The sequence below is a fragment of the Mandrillus leucophaeus genome, unplaced genomic scaffold (assembly GCF_000951045.1).
Source record: "Mandrillus leucophaeus isolate KB7577 unplaced genomic scaffold, Mleu.le_1.0 Scaffold453, whole genome shotgun sequence".
NCBI classification, from domain to species: Eukaryota; Metazoa; Chordata; class Mammalia; order Primates; family Cercopithecidae; genus Mandrillus; species Mandrillus leucophaeus.
This window is the reverse complement of record NW_012104843.1, coordinates 1,621,732-1,638,338: the sequence shown is the minus strand read 5'-3', so window position 1 is coordinate 1,638,338 and position 16,607 is coordinate 1,621,732. Positions and strand designations below refer to the sequence as shown.

At 43.6% G+C, this 16,607-nt stretch overlaps 1 protein-coding gene across 3 annotated transcripts in view; it reads right to left on the bottom strand.

Moving 5' to 3' along the window:
• The window catches only part of PTPRM (protein tyrosine phosphatase, receptor type, M), a 704,023-nt gene that overhangs the window by 19,249 nt on the left and 668,167 nt on the right, over nt 1-16,607 (bottom strand). For 2 of the 3 annotated variants that reach the window (XM_011994360.1, XM_011994361.1), the window contains 8 exons: nt 16,252-16,368; nt 11,427-11,581; nt 11,033-11,168; nt 9,223-9,372; nt 8,181-8,354; nt 7,080-7,211; nt 2,862-2,987; nt 313-476 (listed from right to left, as the gene is read on the bottom strand). In XM_011994360.1, coding sequence (XP_011849750.1) covers nt 313-476; nt 2,862-2,987; nt 7,080-7,211; nt 8,181-8,354; nt 9,223-9,372; nt 11,033-11,168; nt 11,427-11,581; nt 16,252-16,368 — 1,154 coding nt within the window. Of the gene's footprint in view, nt 1-312; nt 477-2,861; nt 2,988-7,079; nt 7,212-8,180; nt 8,355-9,222; nt 9,373-11,032; nt 11,169-11,426; nt 11,582-15,446; nt 15,498-16,251; nt 16,369-16,607 lie in introns of all 3 variants that reach the window. The other variant, XM_011994359.1, reaches the window with a different exon arrangement.

Sequence of the window (16,607 nt, the reverse complement as noted above, 5' to 3'; positions counted from 1 at the left end):
AGAAAATTCCTGAAAGCTTAACAATTGGATCTCATAATTTTTTTTTTTTTTTTTTTTTTTTTTTCAGGGGAGAGGGCTCCTAATCAAAAGGCCAGTGCTTGTTTATACAGCAGTGGCACACCATCCAAATGAAGGATGTGCATATCCTGTTTCCTGAAAAGCCAACCAATCCCTGAGTGTCATGACCACCCCGTCACCTAGACCTACTTATTTCTTCTCCATTTCTAGTGAAACAAAAGACAGAGAAACAGGGGGCGAGAGCGAGTGTGGGGTCTGGCTGTTCTTAAATGAAGAGCTCTGTCAGGCACTTACAAGCAGTGCACAACAGTGCGGCCTTCCCCGCCGTTGTACTCCTCTTGCCATTTGTCCACCTGGCGGATGAGCTTCAAGAAGGAGCGCTTGGACACTGGTGTGTCCCTGTACATCGGCCAGCCCAGGAACTGGAATTGCTGCACCATCCGATATCCGTCTTGGGGCTACAAAGAACCAGGCGACAATCAGGGAGTGGAAGGAAAACAGGCATTATTTACTGAATTCCAGCGAGCTCCTTCCACCCACTTGATCTTCCCATTATTAAAGGCGAGTCCTGCCTACAAATTACCAAGGTGGCTTCTGCTGGCCTGAAGAGTTATGGTTTTTAATCTGGAGCAGTTAAAAACAACCAGGGGTTTTAAATGACAGGCCAGACAAATACGAGTGAGGCAGAATGCTTCCCATTCTGCAAAAGCCAAGAGAAAAATAACACAGCATAAGCACTGACCACATTGTCATGTTAAGCAGTAAAATAACTTCAATTACAGGTAAATTACAGGTAATGAATAATTTAAAACCTGGAGATGTCTGTGAGCTCAGTGTGAAGACAGAGAACACTGCTTCCTGTGAGCATAACACGGTTTTGCTTATTGATGTTGAATCTTGCTAAGATAGCAAGTTAATTAATCCTTAGTCATAACGAAATAGAATTGCAGAATTCAAAAAAGTGTTACTTAGCTTATGGTAGAAACATGAAAACAGCTTTAATCCGGCCACGGCTAAATCACCTGGACTGTATCTTCTGTGGCCTTCAGCGGCATCTAACACGGGTGACACTCTCTTCTTGTCCACATGCTTTCCTCACTGGCTGGTCCTTCTCCCACAGCAGTCCCTCCCTCCTGCTCTCTCTGCCTCAGTCTCCCCTTCTCCCAGAAGCTCCCAGGCTCAATCCCTAGGGCGCTTCCTCTTCTGCTGCCTCTCATTTGATTTCACTGATGCTCATGGCTTTAGATATTACCAATATCCCAATAAGTCATAAAGTCATATATCTGGTTCAGCCCTCTCTCTTGAATTTCACCCTTATATTTTCAAAGGCCTACCTGATATTCCCACTTAGGGGCCTAACAGTCATTCCAAACCTAGTATGTCTACAATTGAGCTTCTGATCCTCTCTCCATAATGCCCCCCACCCCCAAACAATCCGGTTACACGGGCAGCCTCGGCAACTCAGTCAGTACCCATTCCATCATCCTAGCTCTCAGGACAGGAACCTTGAGTCCCCTCCATTCCCTGGGATCGTGCTGGCTCTACCTTCAGAAAATATCAGAACCTTCCCCTTCTCATGACCTCCACTCCTGCTCTCTCCCGTCTCACCATGATCTCCTCTCCCATCACTATCATTTCTCACGGGGCTTATCCCAACAGCCTCCTGATGCCTCTCTCCTCCAGTCTATTCTCAACACAGGAGCCAGAGTGCTCCTTTTAAAATGTAATTACACCACTGGATTCTTGCACTCAAAACTCTGGAATGGCTCCTTATTTCCTTTAAAGCAAAAACCCAAATGCTGACAGTGACTGCCAGGCCCTTCGACCTGGGGACCCCAGGCCACTGTCCTTCCAGGTGAACTGCTCACTCCCAATCAGCTACTCTTGCCTCTGCTCACTGAGCCTGGGCCACACACCTCCTTGCTGTCCTGGCACTCACACTGGCGAACACATCTTGGGGCCTCTGCACTGAACCTTCCTTCTGCCTAGAAAGCTGCCTCCCCAGAGAGCCTCAGTGCCCTCTGGCCTCGTCCGTCTTGGCTCACAGGGCACGCATGCTTACAACAGAGCGTGCTTCCGCTGTGCAAGGCCCTAGCACTTTCTAACCCACCTACTGATTTTCCTGTAGAATTTGTCACTTCCTAACTTACTGCATCTGTTATTATATCTGTTATTTATTGTCTGATTTCTGACAATAATTCTTTGCTAGACCAAACTTTCGCCAGGCTCCTGACCCTTCTCCTAGGCCTATCCATGAACTTCCTTGTAAAATCCAGTTTCAGCAATTTCTGCTAAGTCACCGTGGCAAGAACCACCCACCCTCAATGTCTGATCATATTTGGTATCTGATCAGGTTCCTCATCCTCCACCACTCCCCAGGTATGTCTTCCACCAGACAGCTGAGGGCCTGCCTTCAGCCAGAATCCTGTTAGGTCAGTTTAGCCAGAACCCCTCTTACTCTTGATGCCTCCCCTTAGTAATTTTCCATCCACGGACCCCCACCCTGCCTGTTGGCTAGAAATTCCTGCCTGCCCATGCCATACTTGGAGTTGAGCCCACTCTCTCTCGTCCGCTGCAAGGTCCTGTGACAGGGGTCCCTGCAACTATCAGGATGGTCTTGAATAAAGTCTGCCTTGCCGTGCTTTAATAAGTATCATTACGTTCTAAATACTGCTCCCGTTATAACGTAAGCTCCGTAAGGTCAGAAATTTGTGCTTTTTTGTTTCACTGACATATTCCAAACTCCTGGAACAGTGACTGACATAGAGTAAGTGCTCCAAATAGTCAATGAGTGAGAAAATAAATGAAGCCATAATCACAGGCACGATGGGCCCGTCTCTTACTCTGGCTGCATTGTAAATACGGAATATCCTGCTGATGATGTCCTCTTCTAGGTCAGCAGAGACAAATTCCACCTGGATGGGGCCGTGTCTGTGTACTCCGTTTTCTGGCCAGTACTGTGGACACAACTGAATTCAAAACATATAAACACAGGGTTAATTAAAAGAGGAAATTTACTCCTAACAGTTTGGATAAGGTTAGTACTGACATTCAGTAATCCTTTTTTTTTTTTTTTTTTAAGCGATAGGGTCTTACTCTGTCTCCCCAGCTGGGGTGCAGTGGTGTGATCATGGCTCACTGCAGCCTTGAACTCCTGGGCTCAAGCAACTCTTGCCCCTAAACCTCTCAAGTAGCTGGGACCACAGGTGTGTGCTACCATGCCTGGCTAATTTTTGTATTTTTGGAGAGACAGGGATCTCGTTACGTTGCCCAGGCTGGTCTTGAATCCCTCTTCTCCAGTGATCCTCCTGCCTCGGCCTCCCAGATGGCTGGGATTACAGGTGTGGGATGCTGTGTTTGGAGACATCATTCAGGAATTCTGAAGACTTCACTGACTCTCTTTGTCTTCTTTTCTTTCTCTCTTCTCCTCCCAGCAATGTAGGCTTTTGGACTTCCTTGCTGGCTGATTCCTCAACTCCACCTGTCCTTTTCCTGGGACTTTTTCCTTCATTTTCTCAGAAAGCACCTTTTAGCCATGACTAATTCTGCTTTCCTATGAGGTCATGTGAATGGCAGTCGCCATGTCCCCTTTTGCATGGTGAAAGGAACTCTCATCAGGCCCCCAGGGAGAGGCACCAGGTGCCACCCCAGGATGTAAGGTACTCAAGATGGCTATACAAGTCTTAATGCCCAGATCTCCATGCTCTGCTGGCTGGGACTGCGAGTGGATTTTATAACCACTATTGGGAATAAGGCTATTTTGTGACAAGGTTTGGAACTGATAACATTGTTGGGTTGCATTTTTATGTTCCAGTCCAAACCCTTGCAGCTCAGATCTAGCAAATCTGTTGTAGTAAGAGTAAATGCTTTGCTGTTTTACCTGGAAGTGGCCTAATTAAAAAAGCAATTTCCTAGAGCCTCAAACTCTAGCTATTGTTGATACTGAGTAACTAGAACTTTTGCATGACTGTAAATGCACAACTCAGTGCAGCAGGAGTGGTGCTGGGTATGGTGGCTTATGAAGGTGCTTATTAGCTAGCACCCCACAAAATTCCTACCCTTGGAAACAGTCAGGAAGGAAGAACTGCTAAGACTTTTCTCTTCCAAAACCCTTCTTAAAGCCCTGAAACCTTAATAGGCATTTAAAGTTTGAAATTACAGGGACTTCTTATTCCTATGACTTTTTTTTAAGTAGCATCTACTTTTTTTTTTTTTTTTTTTTTGGAGACACAAGCTCGCTCTGTTGCCAGGCTGGAGTGCAGCGGTATGATCTCGGCTCACCACAACCTCCTGGATTCAAGCGATTCCTCTGCCTCAGCTTCTCGAGTAGTTGGGACTACCGGCATGTGCCACCACGCCCGGCTAATTTTTGTATTTTTACTAGAGAGGGGGTTTCACCATGTTGGCCAGGATGGTCTCAATCTCTTGACCTCATGATCCGCCCACCTCGGTCTCCCAAAGTGCTGGGATTATAGGTGTGAGCCAACGCGCCCAGCTGCATCTAAGTTTTATCTTTCTGATTTAGCTGAGGGACAGGTGGCCTATGGAAAGGCAAGGAGAGAACTACTTTATTATATAACCTGTTTCTATACTGGGCCAAGAGCAGAGGAAGACAATCACCTAATTTTGTGCAGAATGATGTGTCACAAAAGGAGGATCCACTGGTTGAATTTCTAGATGATTTCTATTTTCCAAAGGATCTAAAATCTCATTGTCAAAGGCTGCTAAGGTTGATTTATACCCAAGATTGCAGGATAGTTTTCAGGGAGCAGTGGGTCAGCCGAAACGGCAATATCCCTCTCTCCATCACAGAACAGTTAAGGTGGGATTTTATAAGTAAGAATGAGAGTAGGGTAACCAAGGGTGCTTTTTATGTTAGCTAAGCTGATAGTATTTTAAAAATTACATTTATTTATTTTTAAATAATGCTTCCATGAAATATTTCCTCCCTCACCAGCACTTCCTGGTGACAAGTTATAAAACTGCCTTGTCAAATAATAGCATGCTGATGTTTATTTTCTTTTTGATGCCCAAGGGTACCCACTGTTAAAATTAACAGGCATTATGATGGGAAGCCAAGATATTAATAAAAGCTGTAACATGCACATTTGAACCGTTCTGCCCATTTTTCTACTGCCTGAACGTACTCTGCTTTCTGCTTGCTTTCTTCGTTCAAGCTCCTGACCAAAAGCTTGCCACTTACACCAAAGAAATACAGTGACGCGGCTTGTGCTTGCTCTTGGCACGTTGCATTCTATGCTCTGCCCAAGTAAACCATGTAGAAAATGGCTTAAATGGTGCATAACACGTCCGTGAACCGGACCTATAAATACTTAAAATCGTTGAGTGCTATTCTTGTAGAACTGCAAAGCCTTTACATTCAAATGCTCAGTTTAGTGTTGGCTAAAAGACTGAATCCCAGGAGCCTCTTTTCTCTCACTCTGAAAATCAGCTCTGTCTGCTGAATAGAACTGGAGTCTTTTTGTCTCTCTTACCCATGAGCCAGCCAAGGCTTGGTTTGAGTCCAGATAGTTCGGGTTTAGATGCGGCTTTAGAATTCCAATGCAGTTGTTCAGAAAGAACACACTACAATCACTGATGTCTTGTTCAGTAATACGAACAAAAATATCTCTACATTTCAGAATTCACATGAAGAAAAAAACCATAATGATTCTAAATAAGGAAGAAGTCCTTATTCTATAAGTGTCTGTGACTTAAGACTCTAGAATTAGTGAAATTTCAGCCATGCCACTGTAAGGTAGAAAATCAGGATCCTTGGTTCTATTTTGAGTTGAGTCTTTGAAGCTTCCCAAGCCATGGTGTCTGCTTGTCTTTATAAATGACCGTAAGCTAACCTTCTCAGAGCGTCAATGGGGAAGAGTTTTAAAATATTTAAGCTTCTTAAGCCAAAAGGAGTGGATAAGAACAAAGATTATCATTATTATTTCATTAACCAGCCTTCAGGCGAGAGATTTACTATATAATGCAGTGCCTCAGACATAATTAAAAACCTTATAGAACTGAATTGAATGTCCATGCCATTTATGGTTGGACGATGGCAAGAAAATAGATTGTAGGAAGGAAAAATCTGGCCATGATGTCCAGTTGGGATGCTGAAATGCTTCAGACCTTTTTTTTTTGTTTGTTTTGTTTGTTTGTTTTTAAGAAAGAGAAAGAATTTGTGTTTACTGGACAGGAAATTAATTCAGTTCCAGAACAAGTTGTTTCTTAAAACACGCTAAGGTCAAACTTCCCATAATGCCTACTGTCATGATGGTTGTCTATGACTGGTATAGGCACATCCCAAAGCAATGAATTCATCTCCTAAAGGGCCACTGCGCTAATGCTTGCCTGACAACCTGCTTCAAGAAAATGTGTCTAACCCTATTACTAACAATGAGTCATCGCTGTCCAATTCTTTCTCTTTAATGTTTAAGAGTAACTATGCAAAAGCCCCATCTATCATTCCAAACTTCTCTTATCTGCAAGTCCCAGTATTATTTCTTTTTAATATCTTTACGAAAGCATTGAGAAAACTAATTGCTGTGCCTTAAAATTGCTTGCCTGTCTCCGCTGTCATCCCAACACTGTCACCCTGCATGACAATCTCCACCTGTAGGCTCCCAGTGAGCCATGCCAGGAAGCACACAGTTGCTCCAGGAATGGGATCAGGGGCTGTGTCAAATGCTATCTTCCCTTCTCCACTGTCCTCTGGTCTGCTTGCTCTGCTTTGGCTCTGCGATGTTCAGGTTCCTGCTGAGCCCTGACTCGGTCTGCGACCTTGTCAACCTCCAGTGGGTATTTCCATCTTTCAGGAACAGCTCAACTTTTGGCCCTGTCTTGCCCTGTCACCTCAACCATCTATGATTTCAGCCTGTATTTCTGGTTTCAACTGACTTTCTAACCCCTAATTCCGTCTGATTTTTAACCTTTGTGTTCAGCATCCCCAGTTCTCAACTTCAACTGGCACTTGAGACCTGGCACCAGGGCCTGCACTGCTCAGGTACAAACAAACTTGACCCCCCGGCACTAGCTCTGACTGTAAGAAGTCCGGGTCTCACCTGGGCAGGATCCACATCATTGAGCATAACGACGGATGTGCAGTGATAATCCAGGACCAGTCTCCAAAAGTCTTTCACTGTGTTTGGCAAAGGATGCTGGGTGACTATAAAAGCTGAAGGCTGTTTATAGCTCTGCAAACACAAACAAGAATGCTCCAAATATACTCAGGAAAATGGGAAGAGAAGAAGCTAAGTTATTTCATGCAGAAGGAAACTTGTGGCACAAAACACTGAACATGTTTAACAGGTGTTGAATTCTGTCACCATTGTCAGCACCAACATAGACTAAATATAAACTTCTCTGCAGAATAATAGTGATAAAAGCCTTACTTTGATACCAAGAAAACTTAATTAGTATCGCTTATCAATTTTTAGAAAATTTCTGGTAGAGCAGCAATATCGAATCTATACATAAGTATCTTGATGGAGAAAACTTAACTTTACTTTTAAAATTACACATAATTAAAAGTTCTGCTTTTTCTAAAACTTGTTTGCTAGCAATTTGTATGTATGACAGTGTTCTTATTTCTGCCATAAAGAATACATCTACTTTTTTTACAGCTCTGAAGAGCTTCAAAAAAAGTTTAGGTACCTTTTATGATATGACACCAATAGAATTAAAATTTCCGCGTTAGCTCAGAACACACCCATTCACTCTTTCCATCAACTGAATAGCAACAAGTAAACAGACTGATGGGAAGTAATGAGTTGCGCTTTCCCCTATGTTAACTACAGGCTAAATTACGGGAAAATGAACTAAAATAATGCTGCAAACCGATTAACCCATTTTCCTGCCATGGTGACTTCACAGCTGTCCCCTGCTCCCCGCCCAGCAGATTAAAAATCTCAGCGCTCAGAGGCAACTGTGCCATGTTGCATTTACCGATACTTCTGGCCTGGTGGTCCCTGAGAAACCAAGGATATCAGCCCTGACACAAAAACATACGTGGAATCTGAAATCTATTTTTTGTTGGAAACAAAAGTTTGTGTCTTAAAAAACAAAAGGGCTGGTGAGCAGAAGGGGCAGACCCACGCCTGTACTGCAGCCTCCCCAGTCCAGTCACCCCAGCCTCGGACCCGTGCGCGAAGCAGGGCACTCACGTCCATGAGGGCAGCGTTGATGTAGTTGCTGCTCTCCCCGTCGATGGTGATGAGGAAGGGCAGGCAGCGGTCTGGGGGCAGGATGTCCATGCACCGGTTCTTCTCATGGTTCCGGGGCAACAGCGCGATGCTGCAGTCCTCCACTCGCAGCGTTGGCGTCACCATGTTTAGGGTCTACGTGAGAAAAGAAAGGCACGTGAGGGCAAGAAGACTTGGCAGTGGACTCCTCTCACGTGCAGTTCTGGAAAGATGCACACTTCCTGTGGCTGACTGCAAGACGTTCCCCTCCCCTCCGCAGCCCTCCCCTCCGCAGCCCTCCCCTCCCCTCCGCAGCCCTAGCCCTCCCCTCCGCAGCCCTAGCCCTCCCCTCCGCAGCCCTCCCCAGTTCGAGTTGGATTTCTTCCGCTCTTTGGATTTTGTCCACGGATGGTGCCCATCAGACACAGGGGTCAGAGGCAGAGATATATGGGCCACTGTGGGTCCCTGCGATTAAGAGCCCTCAAGTCCCAGTGGAGTGGGACATCTGGGGATTTGGGAGGTCAGAGAGTGGGGAAGAGTCTGGCCTTGAGTCAGGTACATTTGGACAAAATGCAAATGTGAGGAATACAATGGAGAGCCCTTGGTTGGAAACTCTTCCTAACACACACTTCCGTGGTGTGACTGCGTATGGTTATGCTGTGGACAAGGAGCCATGGTGTTGGGGACTACTCCGTGTCTGCTTTCAGACGGGAGGGGTGGAAATGGCTGTTAGACTAGTGGTTCTCAACCAGGTATTTCTGTCCACTGCGGGGACACCTGGCAATGTCTACACGTGTTTTTGTGTGGTGGTGATGCCATAGACGTCTCTTGGATAGAGCTCTGGGTTGCTGCTAAACATCCTGTAGAACAGCACATGCCAACAAGAGTTACCCAGCCCTGAGTGCCAACAGTGCTGTGGAGGCCGAGGAACCTTGTGATTCAAGGGCTGACTCAGGTGCTGACCTTGAAATCCTTCTTGAGGAGCAAGTCACTGTGCAGTGCCCCTGCCTTAGGCATCACTTACCCGGAATTCCTCTTTAATCTGGCTCGAGTTTGTCTGTGGATCCAGTTTGTTCATGTCATAATACAGAGACCTAACTTGGGAAGCAGGCACAGAGGTGTCCCCGCAAAGACAGGCTTCCAGGATCGCATCGTGGATAAACACATACTGCTCCTGGAGGAGGAGATGGAACAAGTTACTAACTTTAGAGAACCAGAGGAAGAGGAAAGACAGTATCAATTTTAGCCTCACATCATCAAGAGAGTGGAGACAATTCCTCCAGAGAGAAACACAGTCCAAGGGCTCAAGTGCTAGGAGACCGGGTCACAATGACAAATATTATAGATTGATTAAAACCAATCAGACCCAATACAAACCACCACACGCACTGCGGCACCATGAAAACTGTGGCTAAAGACCACTGTCATTCTGATCCTACTCACTGGGAACTCAGTATTTCACGTGAGGAATGAGCAGAATTTTATCTATGGTAGGATTTGCTGATCAAAACAATAGTGCAAAGAAGGTCCAGAAAAACTTGGCATTACTATGAAGACAAAAAGTTCTGAAGTTCTTAATTCAGAACATGAAAGTACTTAGAATTCTTATTTCAGAACATAAAAGTTAATATGATGATTATGAAAGCTCTTAGAGGTACAGAGAGCTGTTCTCATATATATGTTCAGTGAGTACACAGTGTAAACACAGGGCCTCTAACTGATTTGGCACTGACTTTTCTTAAAATTCATTGTTAGAGTCTTATCATATTTATTATTTTTAGTTATAGGAAAAGCTTAAAAAGCCTCTTATTACAGCTAATTTGGTTGATTTCTATACATAAATGGGACTTCTAATTATTTTTTTCAGCAACCTCTTGTCCAACAGATTCCCAAAAACAGCACACTACCACTAAATACCTGAAAAAAGAAGATCCAAGTGAGAAATGGGAGTGGCAACATTGATTAACTATAAAGTATATTAAAAGATAAATTATTATGATTATCTTTCAAACACAGTATCCCCTTTCTAAGGAAAAGGGCCCATGAAAGCAGCATTTACAGTTTCTGTTATTTTTGTGTTAGCTAAAAAAAATGGGATTAGGTTTCCCAGAGGCTTTCATAAACTTAAATGCACAATCTAAATGGAAGGGGTTCTTCCTTCTTCACTTCACTTCGTGAATCATTTTCCAGGTGGTGGGTGTGACGCCTACTTAAAACAATCAAACATGAGTAAAAATATGAATGTCCTAAGAGCAGGATGTAATATTGCTTCTGGGAAAATGGAAATTCCCCATATACCTTGAACTTCCACTTACAGAGTTACTAGTTAGCATAGACATATAGAGTGCTTCACAAAATGGGCAAATCCCCACAACGCCAGACACTGGGCAGGATTTTTAGGGTCAGGAGGCTTTTGTTCTGCCCAGAACCCCGGGAGAAGAACAATGTGCATAGAGATAGCCCTTCAGGCACTATTCTCAGGAGTGGTCTTGCTCTGGTTACCAGCTAGTTTAAAAGATAGAATAAAAGGCAATGGTATTGAAAGTCTGAGCACTTAACAGGACTTGTTTTGGTCCCTTAACACAGAAAAAATGTGCAAATTTGGGCTCTTGATTCTGTTACCTGGAAAACTCCTGGGTTTGCTTGATTTGTTTATGAAAGGCAAAACAAAAAGGAGGAATGGAGGGAGGGAGGGAGGGAAGGAACAGGGAATGCCAGGTAGATTACTTGAACAGAAAATTGCCTGGATTCCTTGTGTCCTTGGCCCTGAAACGGGGAGATACAGGAGAGACCTCAGGGACCAAGGCCACAGGCTAGGTGATGAGCGGGAGTACCTCTGTTTGCACCATGTTCACCCTCCGTGACCGCAGCTCCCTGACGCAGTTGTAGATGTCGACGACCCCTTCCCTTTCAGCCATGTCCAACATGATATCAATGACGATGAAACAGCCAGTCCTCCCTGCACCAGCACTGAATGAAAAGGGGGGTCTGTCAGTGGATGAAGAAGGACCATACTGCTGCTGCTGCTTTTTAAATATTTTATCAAGGTGAAATTTATATAATACAAAATTAAACCTCTAAAAAGGTACACTCCAGTGGCATTTAGTGCTCCCAAAATGTGCAACCATCACCACTCTGAAGTTCTAAAACATACTCATCATCCGCAAAGGTGGCCCTGTACCCATCACCCACTGCGGTTCCTTCAAGAGGCTCTGGAGCTCTGCTTACCTGCAGTGCACCACCAGTGGGCCTGCATTGGGTGGGCTCTTGGACTTGACTTGCCGCACGAATCCCAGCAGGCCGGTGGCATGGTAGGGGACCCCATGATCCGGCCAGCCAGTGAAGTGAAACTGTCTGATCTCTCGGATTTCATGCACACCTCTCTGCAGTAGTTGTTTAACCACAACAAGGAAGAGAACAAGGGAAAACAAACCACAAATGAGCAGGGATAGCTGGGGGAGTGGAAACAGTCCTCACGTAGCAAGTCTAGGGCCAGGAAACAGTGGACTGCTGGGGAAGGAGGCCATCCTTAGATCTTACACACAATGTGGAAGGCATTGTACCCTTAGGAAGATGGCTGGGTATGAAAGGGAGATGATGTTTGGGAAAAACGTTAATTTTTAGGTGTAATTCCAGCAAACGGATGAATTGGTTGGGTTGTTTGAAATTCCTTTCTAAAAAGTAGACTATGTTAAAGGTTTGCCTCACTTAGATCACACGGTGTCTGGTGAGGTGAGAGTCTGTAGAGAAAGAGGCACAGAAGGGGGGCCTGAAGGAATTAGAGGATATCTGTGTGCTCAATACCAACTCCGTGTTGGGGCTTTCCGGTATCCTGGAACCTCTCACAGCAGGGACTGGAGTGGTGCACACTCACTGAGCATGCTCAGATGATGCTTGCAGGAGGAATGAATGAGGACACCTTTCCAACTAGACAGGTCAGAAAACTCATCTGCATTTACAGCTCTGTTTCTTAGGTTTCTCTTTTTAATGTGGGTAAATATTTTACCCATTCATCCAATCGCTGGCAATCTGAGTGATTACACTGCCCCAGGCATTATGTGAGGTGCTAGGGCTACAGAAGTATGTTTTTGAATGGCCATCACAGTCTGCTTGTGGCAAACAGGCATGTAAGCCAATATATACTATGGGAATTGAAAGGTATTTTTGCTGGAATTCTATGCTAGGTCAACAAATTGAGGGGAGCTGCCTGCTGCTCAACTGTAGTGAAGGCAGAAAGAAAGAGACTTTATAGTTTGCTTTTGGTTTTAATTTACTTTTGTTTTGAGAATAATTAAGGTAATTTATACCTCTCTATTTTGTTTTCTAAGTATGAGCCTATATATTAAGACTGTGTTTTAAAGCAAAAGACTGTTTTGAAAACAAAACCAGAATCAACTCTGCATGTACATCTAGGATCAAATTGGACTTTCTTCCTTCTCTCATTCCATTTTCTGAACCATTTCTGCATTTGGTTTTATTGTCTCTTAAAAGTAAACACTCATTAGCCTTATCACTTTCACCATCAATTATTGTTCACACATACTTAGTGAGCAAAGAAGAAATTCAGAATTTTTATGTGCTTTGAAAGAGCAGAAGAGCAAACAACTGCAGACTTGCTTGGCACCCACGTGTTAATACGTCTTCATTTAATAACTCATAAATGCTGAAGCTTTATTTCTCTGTGAAAATGCCATTCTTGACCAGAGTTTAAGCATTAAGGAATTAAGCAGTCAGGGATTCACAAATGCAAATCAATATTGTCGTCTGCTAAATAGGCTTTGTGATCCCAGAGTAGTCTGATTAGGTCGTTAGGAGCCCAAATTCCTCATTACTAAAACCAAGGGAACATTTGCCAGTCCCAAGGTCTCCATTAGGAAACATACAGCTGAGCCTGTGTCAGCCTCCAAACCCCTAAATAGCTCCCCCAGCTTTCTGCATGATGACCCAGGCAGGAGTGATCCATTTTGGTGGTATGCATTCCCATATATAAACTGGGACAGCTTACTGACGATAAATATTTTATTCCAAAGGGGAAAAAAGGGCCTATCTTTCTCCGTATCCTGGTGGGTTTTTTTGGGTAGTGGGAACATGGGCTGTGCTTCCCTCTCTGGCTTTGTTAGATTTCAGTTCCAGCAACCTCAAGGCCTGAACTACAGCTCTCAACTGATCTAAGACTCTTTTTCTGAGCAAGGTAAATATCAGTTTCTGGAATAGAGAAAACGTTTCTCAAAATTAAACCTCCACCCGTGAATATGTCTGCGATTGACAAGAGTGGCAAAGGAAATTGCTTCTGATCCTGCTTTCATTCTTCTTCATTGACACAGCAGTGTCTCCTTTTATCTGCTTTGGAATGTAACACATTTGGGGAAGAACATGATAGATGCCATCAGTGGTCACAGCCCAAATACCTCCCAATTTGATACTATTGCTTCCTGATTTTTCATTATAACAAGCATGAATGTTATATATAAAAATGTGAGAGTCATTTAATTTTTTTTTTTTTTCCCCAAGACAGGGTCTCATTCTGTTGCCCAGGCTGCAGTGCAATGGCGCAATCATGGTTCACTGCAGTCTTGAACTCTCAGGTTAAAGCGATCCTTTAGCCTCAGCCTCCCAAAGTGTGGAGATTAACAGGCATGAGCCACCACACCCAGCTAGTCACTTAATTTTGAACCAAGTCATACAATAGTCCCTGGCCCAAAGTAGGTGCTTAAGAAATACTTGTGAAATGAATAGTCATGTTCTGTCTTGTATACTACATGTTCTGTCTTGGAGACAGGAGGATCATCTTCTCATGCCCTCTCTGAATCCTAGGCAGCTCCTGGGTAGCGAGAATTCAGTGACCACTGTCAACTTTGTTTCTCCCAGGATAGGCAGGGGTAGATTCACCAGGCAGCCTAAATCCATGGAGACTTCAGGGGCGTCTTCCTTCTGACACTCTGGGTACTGCATATTACTTAAAATCTGTTTAGCTTGGAATCATCAGCTATGTGGGAAACAAAAGACAACAATCAGATGCAAAGCAGGAATTCGTGAGTTCCAAAGTGCATTGCGTCTGCTTGTTTTGCAGAGCAGAGCCCAAATCCATTTTCACCTTTAGGTCCCTCGATGCAACATGCTCTCAAAATAGAATCAGAATTGCAAGTATCTCAGAGTACATGCTTACCCGTTTTCTTCCTTCCTTTCTAATGAGAAAGTTTAAAACCTACAAGAAATGTTCTACAAAAGTACTAATGATTTGTTTTCCTTAAAGATTCCAATTGCCCGGTTAGAAAATCACTAACATGTCATTTTGATTTCCCCAAATGCATTAACAAGCTCCTTCTTCCTTCTCGTCCCTCCACCACCTCTTCATTGGGTGTCTAGTGACTAAAATAACTGGATATTTCAGACACATTTCTGTGCAGCTGGGAATTTGGGAGAGGACAATAAGAGGTTAAAAAAAAGAGCAAAGAAACAAACAAACCCTTCCTTTAGCTACAGAGATGCATTTTCAGCTTATTAGAGAGCTGACTATTGTTCAAAAAACTCCATGTTTAAGTGATGGCTTTTGGATGATTTTTTTAAAGAAAAAAAATATTGAGGGTCTTTTATCGCTGTTTTAATGCGGTTATTCATGAGTGCTCTTGCCAACAGCCATACAAAAATCCTCCATGTATTTTTTTTCCCCAATCCTGCCTAAGAAGGAAAAAATTGACATCAAAGTGTGAGGTTCAGAACTTGAAGAATTGAGTCAACCAGACTCCTCATTCTTTGAAGTCTCCAAGCTTTCTGCCTGCTTATTAAAAAAGATAGGCTAAGAAAAAAAATGCTAAATAGTATGAGAAACAGATTAAAATAAAGTCTTTCCAGCTTTGTGATTCTATGACAAATTTGGATCTGCAAACCAGGAAAGGTAGTTCAAAACATCAGACTAAATTAGCCAATAAGCAGATGTTGCAATTTCCTTGATTTCCTAAAACTGGTCTTGTTCATCTAAAAAGCGCATTTAGATGCAGTGAGAATATAGAGTGGAGAGGAAGGCCAAAATCCAATTCCCTAGCAATCTGCCTGTAACCCAGGTCTTGCAAGAAGACCTGCTACTATTACACGAGTATAAGCTGAACAAATTCACACCAAGATCCCTAAGTCCAGGGCAGCTGTGCAGGGCTCAGTTATGGAGAATCAACTCTCCATAGAAAAGTCTGTGGATCTTTGGAAGGCAGAGTGTTTCTCAGCCACATCACCTCCACTTTCCCCAGAGCCTACCTGTGACACTTCTCTGGATGGACTGCAGTTTGCTTCACCTCCGGCCCCTCCCTATGTCAGCAGAAAGAGGGGGAATAAGGAAATTCCCTGTTATGCCCTACAGTGCTTCCCAGAGAAGAAGCCCCATCCATGCACATGGGATGAGGCAGGGCAGAACCAAAGCAGAGCATTCACCGACCCAAAACCAGTGACTACAAAAGGGGAGAACCAGTATGGGAGTGAGCATGAATGAATGCGCTGGTTCATGCAAGAGTGTCCCATGTCTAATGGAGATCAGTCACTTAGGTTTCCAGGTAGGTCACTTCCACCTGGAAAATCCATCAGTCCACATTAAACCAGAGCTTTGGAAAACCACAAGGAAGTGAGGGATTCCAGGAGGAGTTAGGACCTGTGTCTCAACACTGATACTAACTCCCTACTGGGAAATGCATTATGGACATACACCATGAAAGAAATTTACCAAACTGGAGGGACATTTATCAAAATTTAACAAACTTTGTTCTGTGAACAAAGAAAGAGAGACGGGCAGAACAGTATCAACCAGGGAAAGAAAATAAAGAAATAGACATTAACTTTTGGTTTACTTACAAAACATAGATTCTTATGAAATGAGAATGATTTGTTTTAAAGATGGAACTGAACTATTATAGAATCAGAGGGCAAGATGCAATCTTGAGAAACCATTGGATTGAGCCTACCTGCATTTGAATATAAGCATGTGTAAAGTATCCTAGATAAGTTAATGAGGCTAGTATGATACCATGAGTGTCTGACCATAGCTTTTAAAAGCAGTATGAAAACTTACCTTTTCAACAGCAAATGTTCTTATCACATATTCTGCCAGTAGTTCTGTTTCTATGAGGGTAACTTTAATGTCTTTATATATCTCTGTGTCATCTGGCCAGTATTTGCAGCATTTGACCTTTAGAAAACACAAAAGAAATTACAGGTTTACAGTTTGGTTTTTTTTGGAGTTCCTCCAATGATGGGTCACACTATGATTTATAGGATAAAATTTGCACACAAAAGTTAATTGTATACTCAAGAGCAAGGTCTATTTTTTGTAGATCACCTGTGTTTTTATTCTTCTCAGAAGAAAACATATTTGGGCCGGGTGCAGTGGCTCACGCCTGTAATCCCAGCACTTTGGGAGGCCGAGGC